The 16,824-nt window shown below is 50.4% G+C and overlaps 1 protein-coding gene across 12 annotated transcripts in view; it reads right to left on the minus strand.

The window, feature by feature from the left end:
* Positions 1-16,824, minus strand: part of CTIF (cap binding complex dependent translation initiation factor) — a 178,476-nt gene that overhangs the window by 46,842 nt on the left and 114,810 nt on the right. For 7 of the 12 annotated variants that reach the window (XR_014556181.1, XR_014556182.1, XR_014556183.1 and 4 more), the window contains 2 exons: positions 10,301-10,739; positions 6,330-6,659 (listed from right to left, as the gene is read on the minus strand). Coding sequence is in view for 4 of the 12 variants with exons in the window: in XM_083702736.1 (XP_083558862.1) it covers positions 6,330-6,659; positions 10,301-10,739 (769 nt within the window). In the remaining 8 variants the exon portion in view is untranslated. The remainder of the gene's footprint in view (positions 1-6,329; positions 6,660-10,300; positions 10,740-16,824) is intronic. The other 5 variants (XR_014556186.1, XR_014556187.1, XR_014556188.1 and 2 more) reach the window with 1 other exon arrangement.

The raw sequence follows: 16,824 nt of genomic DNA on the forward strand, positions 1-16,824 counted from the left end.
AAGAACATGGGCTGGTTCACTGCCTCTCAGACCTTGTGGCAGGCCAGGGAAGCGGTGGTGGTGGGGGGGAGCTGGAAGAAGAGGCGAGGGGGGCAGGTAGTCCTCCTCCCCACCCCACACCGTTGAACTTACCTTCCCAGGGGCTGCCACCGCCACCAGCACCACTGCTTCTTCTCCTCATGGGTAGGCAGAGCAAGCTTGTCCACTGCAATGTCTGGCCCACAGGAGCACCAGGGGGTGGCAGTGGAGGGAAGATGAGCGGCGCAAAAGGGCTGGCTCCGGAGAGGGGCTGCTTGCTCAGCCCAGGGGCGAAGGAAGGCGTCGTGACACCCGGGGCAGATGTCACGACATAAGGTGCATGTGCGGCATTGCTTCATAGAATCATAGAGTTGGAAGAGACCCCAAGGGCCATCGAGTCCAACCCCCTGCCAAGCAGGAAACACCATCAGAGCACTCCTGACATCTGGTTGTCAAGCCTCTGCTTAAAGACCTCCAAAGAAGGAGACTCCACCACACTCCGTGGCAGCAAATTCCACTGTTGAACAGCTCTTACTGTCAGGAAGTTCTTCCTAATGTTTAGGTGGAACCTTCTTTCTTGTAGTTTGGATCCATTGCTCCGTGTCCGCTTCTCTGGAGCAGCAGCAAACAACCTTTCTCCCTCCTCTATGTGACATCCTTTTATATATTTGAACATGGCTATCATATCACCCCTTAACCTCCTCTTCTCCAGGCTTCGTATGACGCATGCACTGTACATAGTGATGCCGCACATGCGCTGTATAGCGGTTTGCCACCGGTGCCTCTCCAATGCAGTACGGACAGTGCTAGGGATCCCTCTGGCGCCCCTACAGACTCCTGGCCCTGTCTGTATGGCGCTGCAGTGGTGCCGGTGGCAAACCACTAAGTACAGCGCATGTATGGTGTCGCACGCATGCATGTACGGTTTCGCACGCATGCTGCACATGCGCTGTATAGCGGTTTGCTGCCAGCGCCAGGATCCTCTGCTCGCTGCTGCAGCTGCAAACGGAGGATCCTCCAAAGGCAGCTGTGGCAGTGTAATGGCCGCTCACGTCGCCGTGAGCCCCCGCGGGCTGACTTCTTGCCACCCCCGCAGGCATAGAACCCGGGGCGTACTGCCCCCCAAACCCCCCGTTGCGCCGCCACTGGCTCAGCCAGCTTAACCCAGCCCCCTTCCTCCTCTAGGCAGGGTGGGGAGAAGCCAGGAGGAGGGAGGGAGGTGGCTCTGCGTTGTGTGGGAGGGAGGGGGGAAATGGAATGGCGCAGGGGGGGAAATGGCGCAGCTCGAATGAACAGAATCCCCACGCCGATCCACGGAGAGATCCTGAAGGCAATTGAGCCTGATCCGGCCCGTGGGTCTTAGTTTGCCAACCCCTGGTCAAGAAGGTGGTTTCTGCAAGTGCTGTAGGGGGAAATGAGGGGTAGATGGGGCTCGTCAATCTGGGAAGATAGCCCATCTAGGAGAAGGAAAACTCTGGCCCTAAACCGCCGCTGCCTTGAGGGACAAGGAAAGGCTAATGAGCACACCCTACACAAATTTGTAGACGGCGCCTCCTTCTGGCAGCTCCTGCCGCCAAGGTGGTGCCAAGCATCTTGCTCTGCTTTCGTCTAGATCACACCAGTGAGAGCGGGGTTGTGCCATCTGGGTAGCCCAGAACCCCCAAACACACCGTCCAGGCTTGCACCCCACAGAGATCACTTTGGTGCGGCTAACACAGCGCACTCCATTGTCTCTCAAGAGGGACGGATGCCGACAACAGCACAAAGCTAAAATTTATTTATGCTGCTCCGCCCTCGTTTGCTCCTGGCCCCTCCCACCCTGGCAAAGGTGGCCCCCAGGAAGTTGCTCAGAAGAGAATGTGTCCCTTGGGCTAAGGGAGGCTTCCCCTCTCCAGCTTCAGGCCATATCTTGGGATGTGTCTCAATCTCCTTTTTCACGCCCTCTTGTCTTGCGACATCCCGGTTGTGTCAATAACTGCATACGGATCTGGCAGTTTTAGTGCTTCTCCCCTGACCCCACCTCCTCTCCCGAAAGGTATCACATCCTTCTGTTTGATGTGTTGTTAGGAACGGTTGCTAAGGAGAGAAGGGTTCTATTACAATCCCAGTGATGCCCTCTCTATTAATACACTTTGCTATGCATACTTTAGAAGCAGACACCTCTGGGTTATAAAGAGCACGCAGATTTCAACAGAGGAATACTTTAACTTAGGTTACATACCCAGAGCTTGCAGGCAAGCCAATTAACGTCCGTTCCTCCCCACCCACACACACACACTCCGGCCAATGCAACTGCTGGTATTTATAACAATGGTCGCCAGAAGACTCCCAGGGGGAGTATCTTTCCAAACTCCACAATCACAGGTCTCCCTCCCTCACGTTCTTAGAAAATGGAGTGGACTGCCTCTTCTTGATGGGGTTACCTCGATGAGGTATTTCCACATCCATTGCTGCAGCTGGAGGTGGCCTCAGTGGCGCAGAACGCCTTCCATCAGCTTCGGCTGGTGCCCCAGCTGCACCCCCTGTCCGCACATAGCCTAGCTTCTGTCACCTAAGCTCTGGCAACCTCTAGGTTAGATTACTGCAACACGTGGAGCCACCTCTGAAGCCTGTTGAAAACTTCAGCCGGTGCAGAATTCAGTGGCCAGGTTGCTCAGATATAATGGGTTTGAACATATGACACCCATCCTGGCCTGAGTGCACCAGATCTCAGAATTCTGGGCCCAATTCTGAGCATAGCACACCATGTATGATGATCCACTATCACGTGAGTGAGGGGACACACACACCCTTTTTCAACCCAAGGGCCGATTCCGTCATGGCCAACCTTTCTGAGGGCCACATATCATAGGTGACGGACAGACGCCACTCTCCATTCTCCAACCAGGCAAGGAAGAGGCATTTTCACAGTTTAAGGAGGAGTAAACATAAAAGGAGTTACAAGAGCATAGCAGGGCCAGTGAAGGTGATAAGAGCCAGCCAGCCAGCCAGCCAGCCATAAATCACACTGGGCAAGTTGGAGTTAACTCTTTATGAGCAAAAGCAGGATCTAATGAGCACAGCATCTCATCTCTGCCAGGCCTTTGACCAAGGAAACAGTTGTGGAGAGACTGAAGGTCCCTGCCTTCCCACTGCTGCTGAAATCCCCTCCTCTCCAGGGTCTTTCCCAAGCAATCCGAGAAGGCACCTCCACAAAGCTAACTTCTCCTCCGCCCTCTTCATGCCTCTCCTGGTTCTGGGAGACAGGAGAGGGGAGCTTGTTGCAGCAGGATGGGGAGACACCCTGGCTTCTTCCCCAACCTGGCTTATCTTGGCCTCTCTCCTCCCTTGCTTCCACTTCTGGTCTTCTCTCTGCCACCAACTCTCCCAGCTCACTAAACCCTGTTACCTCTTCAGCTTCTGCCACCGCCTCCTCCCAGTCTTCTCCCACTGACCACTCATTAACACCCCACTACCAATTCCTGGGCTCTGAGCCTTCTTCCCTTGGGGGCTCCCCAGCTGGTTCCTCCCACCATTCCTCTGCATCCAACCAGTCTGTGGTAGAAGGGTGCAGCCTGCGTAGGATTTAGAGGGCCAGGCAGACAGGTCGTGTGGCCCCCAGCCCTGCCAGTGCTTGAGTGTGTTAGGCCCTCTGCTGAAGCTTGCTGCGAGACTGGTTCTTGCCAGCTTGCCTAAGCCTTTGCAGCCATTTGCTTCTGAGTCCACAGGGCCTTCTTTAAAAACACGAGCATCTGTTAGGCCCATATGCGAAGGGTTCAGGTTGACCGTTCCTGCTCAGTGGCTGGACTGAGAATTCAGAGGCTTTAGCGGTAATGAGGAAAGATGCTTATCCCCTATTTATCACACCCTTGCACAGCCTGGCAACATCAGGCTAAAAAAGGTCCTTCACCCTTCGGGGATAATGCACAGGGCCTCCAAAGGCTTTATCGTGAATTCAATTCTGCCTTAATCCCTGGTGAGAAGGAGGTGTGAACTTAACCCCTGCTGCTAGCTCCTCCTAGCCAAAGCCTGTTTCGTGTTTTATCAGGAAGTTGGCAACAACTTGCATTGATGACAGTTTTATATTCAACCTGGAAACACTGGTGATTGAGGTTCCACCCCCAAAACCCAGATTCCTGGAAATTTTTTAGTTGCCTTGTCTTGAGGCACATTTGGCTTTGTGATAACCCTGCCCGGTAGGTTTGGCCGACAGAAGCATTGACTAGTCGGTCGCCATCTCTCCAGAACAGGAACTTGAATTGGGGTCACCTCTGTTCACCTGCTGCACTACATGGCTCTCGCAGTTGCAAAATGACAGCTGTCAGTCAGCACTGAGCCCGGCATCCTGTTTTCTATAGGGATCCAGCCCTGTACAGCTTACTCCCGATTGAAATGCAGAGTGTTTGAGGATCGGGACATTCACAGGAAAACCAAAATGCTTGTTTAGAAAGCTATTGTACTACCAATCTTACTGTATGCTTGTAAAACATGGACCACTTATAAACGCCATCTCCAACTCCTCGAAATATTCCACCAACGGTGTCTCCGAAGATTTTTACACATCACTTGGGAAGACAGGCGAACTAATGCCAGTGTACTGGAAGAAGCAAAGATCACCACTGTTGAAGCATGGATTCTTCAACATCAACTTTGTTGGACTGGTCATGTTGTGTGGATGCCTGATTATCATCTTCCAAAGCAACTACTCTATTCCGAACTTAAAAATGGAAAGCGTAATGCTGGTGGTCAACAAAAGAGGTTTAAAGACTCTCTCAAGGCAAATCTTAAAAAATGTAGTATAAATGCTGAAAACTGGGAAACACTTGTCTGCAAGCACTCCAACTGGAGAACAGCCTTTACCAAAGGTGTCATGGGCTTTGAAGACACTCGAACTCAGAACGCGGGGGAGAAACACGCTAAGAGGAAGGCACGCTTGGCAAATCCACACCGTGATCAAACCCCGCCCGGAAACCAATGTCCCCACTGTGGAAGGACGTGTGGATCCAGAATTGGCCTCCACAGTCACTTACAGACTCATTTAATACCATGTTTATGGAAGACAATGTTACTTGGCTACGAAGAACTGACACCAATAATTTTAAGGTGAACTCATTGTTGCTTGATCCCAAGCATGGACAGGACATATATTCACTGTATATTCAGAAGGGTTTGAAGAAACTAGGCTGACCATTCATGGCTTCCTCCAAAGAATTGTGGGAAATGTAGTTACAGGAGAGTGTTGAGAATCTGGCATTAAGACAAACCCAGTTATGACACACAGCAACAACCCCGCAGAGGTCTGTGGCTGGGAACCAGGGAAGTTTAAAGGTACTTTAAACTGGTTTAAATTTGTAGTGTGGACACACGTTACTGTGTAGCCACAGAACACCCTCACTTTTCTGGGACAGGAAGCAAAGGTCTTATGGATCTTAAGACATAAACAACATATGATGCAGCTTACTGAGGTTAACCCTGCTCTCTTCCAGGCTTGGAAAAAACATTTTGTTGTCGTGTTCCAGGCCTAATTTCAGCCTGGAGAGAGGGCTGGGGGACATGACCTCTGCAGGAAGATGTCCTCCTGGGTCCAAGTCTGTTCCTCTATGATGGCACAGAAACACCAACTGAGTTCCACTGGGGAGGCCCGATTCTGGTGCAGGGCTTACTCTGTGGTTCATTCCATACACGCCTTGCAATGTCTTGTGGGAAAAGCCTTCATGGTCCTGTGAGAGGTTTGACTCCCTCCCTCCCTCCCTCCCTCCCTCCCTCCACCTGCCTCTTTAAGCCTCCTCAGGCCACCAGATTTACACGCGATTTCCAAATTCTATGCAAACCACCTTCAGAAGCCGCCTGTCTGCTGGGCCCTTCATCCTCAGGGCAGGTATTCAAGGCTACCTATCCTGCCCTGCCTTCCCCAAATCTATGGAGGCCGCCCGTCAGTTCAAAACTAAAACAAAGTCCAAAACCACAGAATCCGTAGTAAAGATCCACCTGGTCTTACAGTGAGATGAACATGTGCTTTGGAGAGACCACACAATTGCTAAAGCGGGCATTCAAAATAGAACGGGAGGCGGGCAGCACCTATAAAATTATATCAGTCCGTCGTAACCATGAAACGCTCATGTAAACAAACACAGAAATGCTGCCCTGGGTCCCCCCCTCTCTCCCCCTTTATGCTTTCATTTTTCTAAAATTAATTGGGTGAGAATGGAACGAAGGAGGCAGCTCAAGCACGGTCAGAACTTACGGACTTCTCTCTCTGTAAGCGACGGCATGCCAGCAGCAGTAGCAGCAGCAGCAGCAGCAAAAGCAGTGGCTGCGATTTGTCTGGTTACCTGTAGCATGTTGAGAAGGAGGCTTCGGAACTTGGTGCCTTCCACCATGAAGAGCGCCATCTTGTCACAGAGCTTGGCGGCCATGGAGGCAAAGCTGCGGTCCGTCACGGCCTTCTGGTAAATGGTCCTAACTATCTCCCCGAGCATCTCCTCGGAGTTGGTGGAGTTCTGGGCCTCCTCCATGAAGTTGCTGAGCTTGGAGTCCACCCCGCTGCTGTTGTTCCGCATGCTGTTGAGAATTTCAATTAGTTTGTCCATTTTGTTCTTTTGTGGGTTGGTGGACTCCACGGCCACTTCGTCCTGATCCGTGAAAAGGGAAAGACAAGGCATCTGTTATGCAAGGGAAACGTGGAGCGGGGGCGGGGGGGGGGGGAGAGAAGAAAAAGGAAGGAAAGAAAAAGAAAAAAGACAGATCAGCACAGTTGCACCAAGCAAACGACAAGTTTGGAAGCATGGAAGGAGGCCTATGCAATTAAAGTATACATTAAGCATGCTGTGAAAAATCTGAACCTGCAGTGAGGAGCACCTTAAGTTTTAACTGGTGCTTGGACACAACATCCAAGGGCTTGTCTACACTGCACACTGAATCCCATGTAACTGTCTCAACTCAGTTGGGGCAGGGGCATAGCTCAGGGGCTAGATGCAGATGGTCCCGGGTTTAATAATAATAATAACAACAATAATAATAATAATAATTTATTTATACCCCACCCATCTGGCTGGGTTTCCCCAGCCACTCTGGGCAGCTTCCAACAGAACACTAAAATACAATAACCTATTAAACATTAAAAGCTTCCCTAAACAGTCTCTGTCATCTTCAGGTAGGACTGGGAGCAGGGGCAGAGGAAGGGGGGTGCGGTGGGGGTGGTCCACCCTGGGTGTCCCCACTGAGGTGTGGTGACAAAATGGAGCACGGCACTCACTGCGGGGCCTGCAGCGTGCCCAAGCCACCGCGTCTCTTGTGGGAGAGACACGGTGGCTTGGGTGCGCGCAGGCTCCGCGCTGCCCAAACGGTCTGCCCTCTGCCTTCCCCCCAGGTATAGGGCGGCTTAGTGGGAGGGTCAGGCAGACTCCTTGGAGGCCCAGCGGAGCGTCTTGCCCTGGCTGGCCCCACCCCTGGGCACAGGGCACACGCGCCACCCCAGGTGCCCAATCAGCTTGCTCCACCGCTGACTAAGAGACAACTTTGCCTGAAACCCTGGAGAGGGACTGCCAGTCAGAGCGGACAATTTAGAGTTCGATGGACCAATGGCCTGACTCAATATAAACCCTGTGTTCCTATGCTCACCAGGCAACTAACTAGAACAGCTCAGCTCAGATATGCTGAGCTTCAGAAATGGAACTGCATGAAGTGCCTATAGGCTCCTCTTCTGGGAATGAATCTTAAGGAAACCGCAGCAATCAAAAGACAAACCTATTCCAAGCAAACATCTGGATAGGCCTGCGAGTCCAAAACTCTGCAGCCAAATGGGCCACTTTTTAAGGATGGAAGCTCTGTGCTTTTAACAGCCACCTGACAGAAAGAATTGAAGGAACACAGCTATCCCAAGATCACCATGAGATGCTGTTGAAAAGCCATACATGTGGAATTTCTGCCGCACGTTGCAGGCTAAGAAAAGCTTTCTGACGGGAAGAGGTGTTCGGCAGTGGAACAGACTCCTTTAGGTGGTGATATGGACTGATTGTCCTTGAAGGTTTTTAAGCAGAAGTTGGATCTCTCATGGGTGCTTTGGTTGAGGGAAATTAGCACAATAAATACTCTCTTTCCATAGCTGGTTACTGGGCACATGTCTGTTGGCAACGTTTTTAAACAAGAGGTGATAGATAGGGGTGAATGTATATTGTTTTGGGGATATTAATCCTCGCAGGCAAAAGCAACAAACAGCACAGAGTGACACCTAGTGGTAAGACGTGGAATTAGAGGACACTGCGCTGGACCCGTTAAGGCAGAAAACCAATGACATATAGCGACACCTAGTGGCAACAACCTTTCTAATGCAAAGAGAAGACAGAGGGCAAAAGGAAATTCCGCAACAACCACATTTTTCTATAGGATCAACCTTCCCTGAGTTCCACAGGACTCAACTCTGAACATAAATGCATATACCCTGGAAAAAGCCAACTAAAACATATCAGCGGTGTCCTATATAAATATATATACATATCTGTGCATATATCTATACTCCCATGTGGGTTTGAACACAATCCATCACAGACCTTTGTGAAGATGAAAAAATATACCTGCGTGATGAAAACAATACATGATGTTCCTAGTAAGGAGAACTACTAAAATGGACACCCCAGATTGTGGCTCGGAGCCACAATATTCAGAGATGTCTGTGCTGCGGGATGCTTATTGCAAACTCGGGGGGAAAGGTTGGCTCCCTGGGGTTTGTGGTTTCTCAATACCAATCCACACTTTCCCCCTCCTCCTTCTCCCCCCTGCTCATGGCTTCCTTCTTACTTAGCAATTGCAGCATGGAATTCCTTCCCCTGCCACTTGGGATAGAAAGACCCCAATCTCTGGCTCGTGCCCATGCCAGCATCACATTAGGCTGGCAAAGCAGCAGCCCCACCACCCACATAAAGGGGCCCATTGTCTGTGGGTTATGCCAAGGTAAGCCGCCTAGGGAAGGGCTCGGACAGGATTTGTTTGTCTGCTAACCTCCTGGCTGTGTGTGCTTATTTTTAATCTTCTTGGAGAAACAGGAAGTTGCTGCATTCCCACTGCACTACAAGCGGCGATGATAATGTCAATGAACACATAGCATTTGTGCAGCTAAGAATCCACAAATGCGACTCTCACTTTGAACTGGCAGGAGCGGCACGGCTCTCTCTAGCTCAGCCTTTCTCGACCTGTGGGTCCCCAGATGTTGTTGGACTACAACTCCCATCACCCCTAGCTAGCAAGGCCAGAGCTCAGGGATGATGGGAGTTGCAGTCCAACAACATCTGGGGACCCACAGGTTGAGAACCGCTGCTCTAGCTGCTTCCACCCTTCTGCACAAGAAGTGGCTCCCTTTGCCTTTGGGGCGGCGGGGGGGGGGGAGAGCACAGGATATACCTGCAATGTTTCTGGTCCTCATGGTGCAGAGCAAAATGTGCATGCTAAGCCAGTTCTAAGAAGGCCTCTCTGAGAGCTCCAGAGATGAGAGGGCAAGGGAATTTGCACTGCCCCTTTCTCCAAACAGCTCAGACCTCCCCTGTGAAAACTGCTGGGCAAATAAGTGCACACCTACGTATTTTTCACTCCGGACCATAAGGCGCACCTAGTTTTTAGAGGAGGAAATCAAGAAAAAAAATATTGGATCCTGCTCGCTGTCTTGGCTTCCTCTTTAGCCGCGTGCAACCTCTCCGGCCGGGAGAGGCTGTGCGCGGCTATGGCAATGCCCCCACCTCCTGCAAAAGCCCACAGGAGCCGCGCACCCTTTAAGGAGTGCGCGGCTCCTGCGGGCTTTTCTACAAGGAGCGAGAAGGGACTGACTGGCTGCGTCAATCCCTTTTTCCTCCTGGGGAAAAGCCCGCAAGAGCCGCATGAAGCCTGTTTGCGGCTCTTGGGGGTTTTTCCTGCCTGCCTCTCCCCTGCATTCGCTCCATAAGGCGCACACACATTTCCCTTTACTTTTTAGGAGGGGAAAAGTGTGTCTTATGGAGCAAAAAATACGGTAACAGCAGGGGCAGCTTCGCCCCACTTTGCTGATTGAGCCCAAACAGAATATGCTTCCCTGCCCTGCTGCCGCCACTGCAGGCCGAGAAGCGGGAGCCAATTCGGATGAGACCCTGCCCAAAATTGGCACCGACGCTGGTGCTGCTTCTCCGCCAGTGGCGGAGGCAGCAGGGCAGCTGGGGCACCTGCAGGAGCGCCACTTCCGGGGCTTCCACCGCCTGAGGCAGTGGCTTCCCCCTACCTAACGTCTGGGCTGGGGATAGGAGCCTGCGTTTCAGCTTGCTTCAAGGGGCAAGGGAGTCACCTTCTCTTTTAGCCTCCTGCGTAGTCTGTCTTTGGAGGACTGGAGCAAGGTGATTTTGGGCCTCTCGCTTATCCGCTCGTGGAGACTGTCTTTCCGCCTGCTCTCCGGGTCCTGGATGTACTGTGGCGACTGCCTGTCCGTGCCTTCGCTGCCGCGGTGGACCTCCAGGGGGATGTGCACCGTGCAGACAGAGGCGTCCTCGATTTTCAGGTTCTCAGTCTCTTTGGCATTTCTGTGCGCCTCCTTGTCGTTGGGCGAGTGTTTCTGGTTGTGGTGCCACCGCCGGTTTTGGCTGTAGCCGTGGTGGCCGGGCCGGCCTGTGGAGTGCGGCGCTTGGCCTCCCTGCGAGGGCTTCTGGTGTTCCCTGTTGTGTTTGGCCGTGCCCTGTTGGTGCTCCGTGTGTTGCTGAGATTTGTTTCCCCCAGGAGCCCTTTGCCTCCTGCAAAGACAAGCAGAGGGGTTATTGACTTGGTCCTCTTCATTTAAAAAATAAATAAAAATACTGAATCCTTTAGCACATTTTTTCCCCATTTGTAATTACATAAATCAATTTTCACATTACCAAAACCTCAGTATAGATACCTTAATATCAAATGAACTCCCCCCCCCCCCCCGCCCCTGGAACAACAATAAAACTCCCAGAACAGTTGTAAAGCTAAGCAGGGTCAAATAGGATGGGGGAAGCACATGTTGAGATTCCTGCATTGCAGGGGGTTAGACTAGATCAGGCTTAGGCAAACTTGGCCCTCCAGATGTTTTAGGACTACAACTCCCATTATCCCTGACTGCTGGTCCTGTTAGCTAGGGATGATGGGAGCTGTAGTTCCAAAACATCTGGAGGGCTGAGTTTGCCTATGCCTGGACTAGCTGGAATCTGGGGTCCCTCCCAATCCTATGATTTTATGATTCTATAAACTGCAGATAAAGAGCATAAAGAAATAACTATTGCGGCAGGTTGAAAGCAGCACAAGTTTGGACATTACCATTGAATTTCTTGCTCTGAGCATTATAAAAAACACCCGTTTCCTCATAAACCTGTTCATATGTATTCTTTTATAATAAGGTAGCTTAATCATAGTTCGATGGACCAAATCTTCTCGATTCATTCAGATACAGTAGGAATATATATTCTTCCCCCGTATCAATTTTTAGCTAATATAATCTTAGCCGCAATTATAAGGTGAAAGATTATTTCGTGATCATTTTCCATAACACCGTCTTTTAGATAACCAAGCAGAAATATTTTAGGTTCCAAGGGGATATGGTATCCTAATATATCAGCGATATCAGCCTGAATGGATTTCCAGAATATTTCCAATGGATGATAATTCTGGAAGATATGCATGTGATCTGTTTTCTTTTGGTCGTTTTTGTACCTGCACCTGCATTTGGGAACACCCAAGGGCTTTAGGGATGCGGGTGGTGCTGTGGGTTAAACTATAGAGCCTAGGACTTGCTGATCAGAAGGTCGGCAGTTCGAATCCCCGCGACAGGGTGAGCTCCCGTTGCTCGGTCCCTGCTCCTGCCAACCTAGCAGTTCAAAAGCATGTCAAAGTGCAAGTAGATAAATAGGTACCGCTCCGGCGGGAAGGTAAACGGCATTTCCATGCACTGCTCTGGTTCGCCAGAAGTGGCTTAGTCATGCTGGCCACATGACCCAGGAGCTGTATGCTGGCTCCCTTGACCAATAAAGCGAGATGAGTGCCGCAACCCCAGAGTCGGTCACGACTGGGCTTAATGGTCAGGGGTCCCTTTACCTTTAAGGGCTTTAGAGGATCTTCTGCCTCCCAGACATTAATGACAGAACTCACCAACAGTATCTGACATTATACCGACAGTGTATGGCTTTACTCATTTATTTTTTAATAAAATACCCATCTACTAATATTTCACCAATATTTCAATATTTCAACTCCCATCTTCTCTGACCACTGGTCCTGTAGCTAGGGATGATGTGTGTTGTAGTCCAATAACAGCTGGGGACCCAAATTTGAGAAACACTGACATAGGAGGTTGGAAGGTACAGAAGCTAAGGAGGGTGGCAGGGCAGTTTTCGGTGGTGCAGCCTAGTCTATGGAGCACTGTCTCCCCAAATGTAATCTCAAAACACCAATTGAAAACGTTCTCATTCATTCGGGCATCTGGCCTGTGATTTATTCTAGCCTGGGTAACACCGCCTCCCCATAGAGATCTGTTTGTTGTGCCTATGCTGTTAGGTGTCGTTGCCGTCCTTGTTATTTTAAAAACAATTTATTTTGTGGAGGCGTCCTGTACTCCGGATCAGAAGAAGGATGGAGCAGAAAAAACACCCAACAGGCAAACAGAAAGACGAACAAACAAATTGGCACCCCAGAAAATAAGATATTGCAGCAACAGGTCTTAATGTGGCGGCGACAGCCCCACTCTGCCAGATATCATTTGTTTCATTTGTGAATCGCTTCCGCCAAAAAATCCCGAAGCAATTTAACAATAAAACGTACCTAAAAACAATTTCGAGCTCAACACATATACATATTGTATCCTGTTCTCTCTTTCTTTTGGAGTGTGGGGTAGAGGAGGAGGATGTGCTTTAAATGTACGGCGCGTCCACAGCCTGGGACAAAACTCTCCACTCAAGTGGCTTGTTGGAAAAAGGAAAGGCTTTCGTAGACGCCAAGAGGATAACAGAGACAGTGCCTGTCTGATATGGGGTGATACATGCAGGGGCTACTTCTACAGGGACTCTCCCTATACTCCTTATCAGGAGACCCTGGGCAAGGAGCTGTATTGGCGCCCCTCCTGCCCCCTTGGCAAAGAGAGCGCCCAGATGCCACAGGGGCCCCCTAGCTAAAGAGACGCACATGGCAGATAGTTAACTCTGCATTGTCAAAAGCGGACACTTATAGTCATTTCTACGACTCCAAATACCCACAGACACCAGTCCGGTGTGCTCACCCGAAACCTTCTCGGGCTTTGCCTGCCTGCAGGCACTTTGAACCGGCGCAATGTATTACCAGAGCTCAAAATGTCCGAAACCGGTATCGCGATCTGAACACCATATTGGTTTCAGACCATTTATCAATATATTGCCTAGTTCTACTCACCCTAGGGACGCGGATGGTGCTGTGGGTTAAACCACAGAGCCTAGGACTTGCCGATCAGAAGGTCGGCGGTTTGAATCCCCGTGACGGGGTGAGCTCCCGTTGCTCGATCCCTGCTCCTGTCAACCTAGCAGTTCAAAAGCACGTCAAAGTGCAAGTAGATAAATAGGTACCGCTCTGGCGGGAAGGTAAACGGTGTTTTCGTGTGCTGCTCTGGTTCGCCAGAAGCGGCTTAGACATGCTGGCCACATGACCCGGAAGCTGTACGCCGGCTCCCTCGGCCAATAAAGCGAGATGAGCGCCGCAACCCCAGACCCGGCCACGACTGGACCTAATAGTCAGGGGTCCCTTTACCTTTACTCAGCCCTATCCAGAGACGCTGGGGATTTGAACCCGGGACCTTTGGCATGCAAAGAATGCACCTTTGTCTAGAGAGCTACAGCCCTTCCCTTCCTGCAAAAGCTTGAAGTCGCAGCCGACCCCTAGAGCCTTTTGTTGTCTCCTAGATAAAATCAAGTACAGAAGTCAACGATCCAGCTTTGCCAAACCCTGCGAACGAGGCAGATCTCTGTCCCATGTAGTCATAACACAGTAACTGCCTCCAAGCACTACACTTCCTTTTACAACCAGAACAGCCCTGGGGTTAGGCCACTGTAATGACATACCCCTCACCACAAAGATTGCATCTCTTACATTTATTTAAATCTGGGGTAAACCTACAAGCAAGTTATAACCCTTAAGTGATCGTTGGCTTTAGGGCTGTGATCCAAGCCTGCTTACTCGGAAGCAAGTGCCACTGACGTCAGCGGAAGGGGCTTCTGGTAAAATCTGTCTAAGATATTTTGGTTAGAGGAAGAGGCTGATTGGTGATACAGTAAATTTGCAAAAATGTGGAGTTCTTGCTCTCTTGCAGTACAGGGGTACCTCGGGTTACATACGCTTCAGGTTACAGACTCCGCTAACCCAAAAATAGTGCTTCAGGTTAAGAACTTTGCTTCAGGATGAGAACAGAAATCGTGCTCTGGCGGCGTGGCGGCTGCAGGAGGCCCCATTAGCTAAAGTGGTGCTTCAGGTTAAGAACAGTTTCAGGTTAAGAACAGACCTCCAGAACGAATTAATTACTTAACCCGAGGTACCACTGTAAACATTTATTTGAGGCCTGAGAATGTCCAAGGACATTTCAAATGGGTTTGCAAAAATTCATCCTCTCATCGCTTCTGCGTGTGCACCCCTTATCTCTTGCCTGTGCTCCCACTTTCCCTGCCTCTTCATCTAACGATTCCCTGTTGGCCGTCTCATATCACAACCCCTGCCTTAATTCCCCTTAGCAGAAGCAGCTCAGCTTGTGTAGGCAAACAGGGGCCCATTTATGGTCATAGCCCACTGACCACAGAGACTATGTTGGTGGAGCAGAAGTACCGCCTTGTAAAAACCCAGCATGGATGCCTTCTCTGACACCCACGGTGCTCGGCCCAGTATACCTGAAAGAGGGTCTCCACCCCCATCGTTCAGCCCGGACACTGAGGTCCAGCTCCGAGGGCCTTCTGGCAGTTCCCTCACTGCGAGAAGCAAAGTTACAGGGAACTAGGCAGAGGGCCTTCTCGGTAGTGGCACCCGCCCTGTGGAACACCCTTCCACCAGATGTCAAAGAGAAAAACAACTACCAGACTTTTAGAAGACATCTGAAGGCTGCCCTGTTTAGGGAAGTTTTTGATGTTTGATGTTTTATCGTGTTTTTAATATTCTGTTGGGAGCCGCCCAGAGTGGCTGGCGAAACCCAGCCAGATGGGCGGGGTATAAATAATAAATTATTATTATTATATGATGATGATGATGATGATGGAAGTCTCACAGTTTTACCAAAGGCTCCTGCATATAACCAAGACATTTGCCAGTATGATACTGTTATATACAGTGGTACCTTGGGTTAAGAACTTAATTCCTTCTGGAGGTCTGTTCTTAACCAGAAACTGTTCTTAACCTGAGGTACCACTTTAGCTAATGGGGCCTCCCGCTGCTGCCGCGCAACTTCTGTTCTTATCCTGAAGCAAACTTCTTAAACCGAGGTACTATTTCTGGGTTAGCGGAGTCTATAACCTGAAGCGTCTGTAACCTGAAGTGTCTGTAACCCAAGGTACCACTGTACTCCTCTTGGTAACAGCCATTGGGGCAGCTTAGCCAGCCCCACCTTTGCCCCATATTCCCCTGGCAGTGCATGTATATAGGGAGCACAGGGGACAACACACTGCTGTAGAACAGATGTCCCTATTTTCATCTGAGGAAGGTTGTGGTGAGTGCAGGCGCAGGGACAGAAGGGGTCTGCAGAGTCCACAACATTTGGAGGGTCATCAATTCCCCAAAGCTTCTTTCCTTGAGTCTTCCCCTCTTTTGTCTTGCTGCTCTGTTGGGGCTTTGCTTTCCTCTTCCCAAGGAAGATCACAGTCCTTCCTGCTCTCTTAAGATCAAAGCACCAGCTCAATGGTGTAGCTAGGGCCTATGTGACATGAAAACAGCTTGGCCAATAAATTACAGAGCCTGAATTGTCCTCAGCAAACAGCAACAAATCCCCACACACAGCACGGCATAGATTTTGTTGCTGATGTATGGTTTCCCAACGCACACAGGAAACTGTCCTATCAGAGGTCAGAGAACTGCGACATCGAGCTCAGTCCTGTCTGTTCCCACGGACAGTGACCGTCTGGGGTCTTCTCCATTTCCTCTTGCCTAAGCATCTTAACTGAAGTTGCTGGGATTGAAACTTGAACCTTTTGCACACACAGGTGAGAAATGCATGATTCTGAGAGGTTAGTTGAATTGCTGAAGGCAGACTTCCTATTCATTAGAATTGGGGTTTTTTTTGGGGGGGGGTCTATTTGGTTTCCGGGACGTGGGTGACGCTGTGGGTTAAACCACAGAGCCTAGGACTTGCCAATCAGAAGGTCGGCGGTTCGAATCCCCGCGACGGGGTGAGCTCCCGTTGCTCGGTCCCTGCTCCTGCCAATCTAGAAGTTTGAAAGCACGCCAGTGCAAGTAGATAAATAGGTACCTCTCCAGCGGGAAGGTAAACGGCATTTCCGTGCGCTGCTCTGGTTCGCCAGAAGCGGCTTAGTCATGCTGGCCACATGACCCGGAAGCTGTACGCCGGCTCCCTCTGCCAATAAAGCGAGATGAGTGGCGCAACCCCAGAGTCGGCCACAACTGGACCTAATGGTCAGGGGTCCCTTTACCTTTACTACTCATTTTGCATCACAGAGATCTGAAAAGTGAAGGGCATTTTGCTCTTGTCCCTTGCAAAAGGGTGGGTGGGTGGGTGGGATTTCTGCCTGCAAATGCAGCCCAAAAGGGTTTCTTGCATCCCCTCACTGATCTTGAGACACCACAGATTTCTAAAAAGGGCACATTATTGTCAGTTGTAACTCAGAAGATTCAAAATAATAATAAAAA

The sequence above is a fragment of the Podarcis gaigeae genome (assembly GCF_964106915.1).
Source record: "Podarcis gaigeae genome assembly, chromosome: 11".
Lineage (NCBI taxonomy): Eukaryota > Metazoa > Chordata > Lepidosauria > Squamata > Lacertidae > Podarcis > Podarcis gaigeae.